This window comes from Alligator sinensis, unplaced genomic scaffold, assembly GCF_000455745.1.
Source record: "Alligator sinensis unplaced genomic scaffold, ASM45574v1 scaffold87_1, whole genome shotgun sequence".
Lineage (NCBI taxonomy): Eukaryota > Metazoa > Chordata > Crocodylia > Alligatoridae > Alligator > Alligator sinensis.
Window position 1 is genome coordinate 3,357,626 of NW_005841929.1, and position 5,305 is coordinate 3,362,930.

The window sequence follows — 5,305 nt, forward strand, 5'->3', positions numbered from 1 at the left end:
CGGCCCGAGCCCCGCGACGGCCTACGGCTCCCGTGGTGCACCGCGCAGGTGCAAGGCAGCGCGGGAGTCGCAGTTCGACGGCGTCTTCGTGCTGGGCCCTGCCGCTCACACAATGCGGCGGGGGGGCGGGGCAGGCAGGGCGGCAGCCCTCAGGGCCTAATTCGCAGCGCGCACTGTCGTGGCAGGCCCCACCTCCGCTTTTTGCTGTAACTCTACTTGGAAAAGTCTTTGATTCGGGTTGGGGATGAGCAAATCCAAGGGAATAAAGAAGCTGGGAGGGATTCTCTCCAAAAAGAGAATCTAAGGGTGAGAAATGATGGATGGTCTTGGGTTTCTTTATGAATGTCAAGAAAAAAATAGGTAGTGCAAGGTTCCCTGGGTGAATCTGATGTCTTTTATTAAACCAGCTCAAATAGTTTGAGTTGGTCTAATAAAAGATACCAGATCTACCCAAAGAACCTGGTCTGCCACTGTCCTTAGACCAACATGGCTACAACCTACACCCCTGTAAGAAAAAATAGGTAATACAAGAGCAAGGCTGTTGTCGGATGGCCCAGGACTGGCAGCAGGAGCAAGGGTGTCTCGGGGTGCTATGTTTTATTGGACCCACTCCATGCTTAGGATAAATCGAGGCGCTTTCACACGCAGGACGCTGTCTGGCTCCTCGTGATCAGACCTGAGGAAGAAAGTCTTGTATGGGAAAACGTGTCTAACTTTATCCCAATGACAGGGCGGGGCCTGAGACATCCTTGCCCCCCTCTGCCCCAAAAAGGGTTGTTTTTGTTGTTTGTTTTCATTTAATCCCAAATCTGCCTGTTCTATGTTTTCAGCTTGTGCAGCCGGCACAGCCATGGGCGGATGTAGAATTTTGAAAAGGAAGGTGCAGTGATGAGGTGCATCCTCACGTAGAAAACAACACCTATTTTTCCGCACTTAAAAAAAAACAACCTAGAAGCTTTACCAATATCCTAGAGGCTGAGGGCTGCATTATTCAGTGTAGAATTGATGCAAAAAACAAACATAACATCACTGGAAGATGAGTTAAAAACCACCTGCACAGCTGAGACATAGGAGCTTTGTTACCAGGAGCAGCTAACAGACAGCGGACTTGCAGAACAAAGGCTAGCCTGATTGGTGGACTATCCAGACCATTAACAAAGTGAAATGAAAGTTAGATTATAATAAGACATGGAGTCAGTTGACCCCCTCAATACTGCCTAACTAGAAATGCTGCTGCCAGTGCCAGGCAGTTGGCTTGAAACTGGGTGGAGCAGGAATCGAAGCAGAGTGCAAGTGCACCAGTGCATTCCCCTGGATCTACCCCCAGGCACAGCCCTGGGGACCAGCCCTCAGTTTCTACCCCTGCTCTGGCACTGAGTAGTTCTGTGGCAGTGCAGCGCTCGGGTTGGGCCTGAGCCTCTGAGAGTGGTGAAGCTGGCTGAAACAACCTGGAAGAACAGTGACACTTATTAGTGATGTTTGTTAATTTGCACAAACCCAGTGCAGTCGCATAGTTAAGCAGACAGCATTAATAGCACAGGGTGCAACAGTTTATAAAATCAGTTTCATGAAGAGGAATCCCAGGTAACACAGGTAAATTTATCTAATCTGTGGGCTCAGTCCTGAAAAGCCTTTTGCTCTCTGGCCCCAGCCCAACAAAGCATTTAAGTAGGTGCTTTCAGTTATGATGTAAGTCAACCATTGGACATGTAGGATAAAGCCCTGAGGCCCTTAAAAGTGGTGTTTTGAGTGACTTCTTTCCATGAGAGAAGATTTTTGGTTTACGAATTAAACATTCAACTTTCTGTTCTCACCCAGGTCTCGGCCCCATTTTGCTTCCTTAAAATCATAGGTACAAATCACGATCGGTGCTGTGGTACACTCACAATATTTTTTTGTCTCAGTTTTCCTTGCTTGGGCACGTGGACAGTGTCAGCTACTGAGATACAGAAGTGATATAAACTGTAGGTGCAAATGACTGCTATGCAAATGTGTGCCCCACATTATTTTGCAGCTCCAAAATGTCCAGCATTTGCAAATCTTGCCATTAAGATCATTATTCTTGCCCCGTTTGAGTCACAACCTGGCTTGTTCTGTTGAAAACGAAGAGTATGCAACGGAACAGCAATAGAAGGCGGTGGGAACTCTCACACAAATCAGGGACTTCCAAGGCATCAGAACCAGTGATACAGAACGTTCATTTGGTATATTTTTATCATCTTCCTCTTTCATATTAATATCACGACTAAGCACTTTTGTTCTGACTCATAAGAGCTGTCTATCATAGTCAATGGGAGTACCCTCATGAATAAGAAGGGAAGGAAATACCAGTGGAAATGAAGTAATACAGGCTTGAACATAGGCAACCACAGATCTCAAGGGACCTTGTTGCATACTCTACTTGCCAGCCTGTACTTGTGGTTCTTCACTGGTGTTAACATTGCTAGCTAGAGTAAAGTTAACATTGGAATGCCTGCCTGCCTGCACTGCAGTCATATCTTCATTTTGCTCTATAGGCATACTCTGTGTGTGTGGGTAGCAATCAGGCTACAGGCAAAACTTAAAGTTATACCTCAAGATAAGGATACAGTGAAGGCAAATCCTGCTCCAACATCTCCAGGTATAGTGTTCCTTCTTTTGCAATGGAATAAGTGCAGCTCCACTGGGCAAAAGGTGGGGCAGAATTTGGGAAGAGCAGATCATTTGCAACCCCTGAAGTGAACACCACTCTGTTGGAGTTCCCAAGTTATTGTTATACATGGGATCCTGTGGGAAAGACAGGACAGGGATATAGAAGACTTAATGATGACAGTGCCATAGCAACTAAGTTTGGCACCCAGGGCAAAGCTCACAGCAGCAGCCTGCCCTCACCCCACACACAAATCCAGGGGGGACACCCCCCCATGCTTACCCGGGACTGCATACAGCGTTGGGAGCCGCCCTCCCCCTGTCCCCATGCCCCCCTAAACAAGCCGCTTGTGGCCCTGTCCTGCGCCCCACCCCGGCTGGGCAGCATTTGTTGGTTCCCCTGCACTTCGGTGTCTGGGACAGTCACCCCACTCGCCGCCCTCCCACCGCCATTATGGCACCTCTGCAGATCCTCCATTTTTTCCCCTCTCCTGGGTCCAGTTGGGCTGCACACTGTTCCAGCTATTAAGCACAATCAGCAGATACAAAATGGCTCTGCTACAGCTCTGAGGCCTGGGAGGCATGACTCCTTTTTTCCCTTGATACAGATCCCCAAACCACAGCTCAGTTATTCTGATCCATGCTGAGAAAGAGACATGGAGTCATATTTGTCCCAGCCTTTTCCCAGTAACTCTCGGCTCATGTAATTGAAGTAACACCAGGATAAAGCAAGCCCCTGGGTCTTAACATATGGTTTAAGTGGTGTTTGTATGTCATGTGTAGGCTCTCTGCACACAAGTGAATTTCACCTACAGTAATTAAATATTTTTTCCAGCCTTAATTAAGCAAAGCCCTTTTACAAAGGATTTGAAGCCTTGCACTGTCTAACCACAAGGAGGCCGAGGGCTGTCTCTCATCAGAAATGCTGACCATTACTCAAATTAGGTACCTTCCCCAAGGATCTGATCCTACAAACGCTTAAGCACATGAGCAATCCCATTAAAGTCAAATGCAGTGATCTGAGTGTGGCGATTTCCAGTGGAGCCCAAATTCTTAACTCTCCTCACTAGCACCTCTGTTGGTGAGAGGTGTGAATAGCACTCTGTGCCAAATGTGTCTGGGGAGAAGCTTTAGGACAGGGGTGGGCAAAATGCAGCCCGGGGGCCCAATGCAGCCTGCCAGGCCATTCTATCTGGCCCGCGGGGCCCCTAAAAATTTAGAAAATTAATTTTAATCTGCCCTGGGCTGCCTGTCATGTGGCCCTCAATGGCTTGCTGAAACTCAGTAAGTGGCCCTCTGCCCAAAATAATTGCCTGCCCCTGCTTTAGGATCTGACCTGGAGGTGGGAATTCTGGATTTTGTCTTTTCTGTCTCTGAAAAGTCTACGCGGAATGATTTGCGCATCTCTGTGTTATGTGGGTGGTTTTATTATTATTATTTGTGAGTTTGTTTCTTTCATAATAGATGCCCTCCTACTGTGGGTATTTTTACATTTCAGGGTTTTTGCTTCCACTGTAGTTCAATTTTCTGTTCTCTTAATCTGTCCAACTCTATTTAGGTTAAGTGGGAATTTACTTTTCAATGTTGCTGCAAAATGTCATAAAGTATCAGCATAAAATATTCACAGACCCTCATTTTAAACATTAACAGAAATTAAATACAGAATATGGGTAGATTTATTAAGGGCCTAAATATTTACCTCTCAAGGCTGATCTGCACTGGGGAATAGGAAGCTCTGCTCTAGCACCACAGGTTAGACCAATTACAGCTTTAAAAGACAGAAAATGCCTCTTAGAGTACTAAGTGACATACTCCATGTTACAAAACAGATGTGACCAGAGTTCACCCTCCTGCAGCAGCAGTGTTGACAGGACCATGGCCTTGCACTAGCCCTGGCACAAACACGTTTCCTCTAAGGCTCCACTGCTGCCTATTGACCAGATGTTAAGAGGACAGCATATGGTAGCAGAAGTTATTCATGTGACCCTTTCCCAGAGCATCCAATGAATTTTTCCAGCCTGCAGCTTATTCTGGCTCCTCTGTCTGTGTGAGATGCTGGATAGAGGATATAGACTTAAATATTTATAGTAGTTTCTACTAGGTAGGGGTTGATCCTCCTCGATTCTCAGGTGTAGCCACATTCTACTTGGCACAGGTCTTGAGGGGAAGGAGAGGAGTCTTAACACTACCTTTTCTGAATTCTTCTGGAATCAGGTTATGCAGCTCAAAGGGTGGACTTGAGTTGCTCCTAGCTGCCAGGGCCCCAAGGGTTGCTTTCTCTCAATTAATCTTTATCATGACTATCGCCCTGCAGACTCTCAGCATCAGGCATTATACAGTTGCTGCCTGTGCCAAACAGGGACTGGTGCCTAATTCATCAAGTTTGCAATACCTTTGTCTGGATGGGGCCAGCATGACAGGGCCACAGCACTACAGTGACTCTGGGCTACTATAGCCAATTGTAAAACCCTCAGTGACTTCAAGGTATAGGATCAAATCCTCAGTAAAGAGCATATCCACATATTTTAGGAATGACTCATTCCCTCTTAGCAACACATCAACAGTAAAGGGACTCTATTAAATTAAAATATAATCAGAAAAAAAATAGCTTCAGGTACTACAGCAGTCCCTGAGCTCCTTTGCCAGCTTTTGTGGCTTAACAATACATTTTTCCTAT

At 46.4% G+C, this 5,305-nt stretch overlaps 1 protein-coding gene across 1 annotated transcript in view; it reads right to left on the reverse strand.

The window, feature by feature from the left end:
- Positions 1-3,081, reverse strand: part of WNK1 (WNK lysine deficient protein kinase 1) — a 147,848-nt gene extending 144,767 nt beyond the window's left edge. The window contains exon 1 of the mRNA XM_025198808.1: positions 3,076-3,081. Within this exon, the coding sequence (XP_025054593.1) occupies positions 3,076-3,081 (6 nt within the window). The remainder of the gene's footprint in view (positions 1-3,075) is intronic.
- Positions 3,082-5,305: the final 2,224 nt, after the last annotated feature.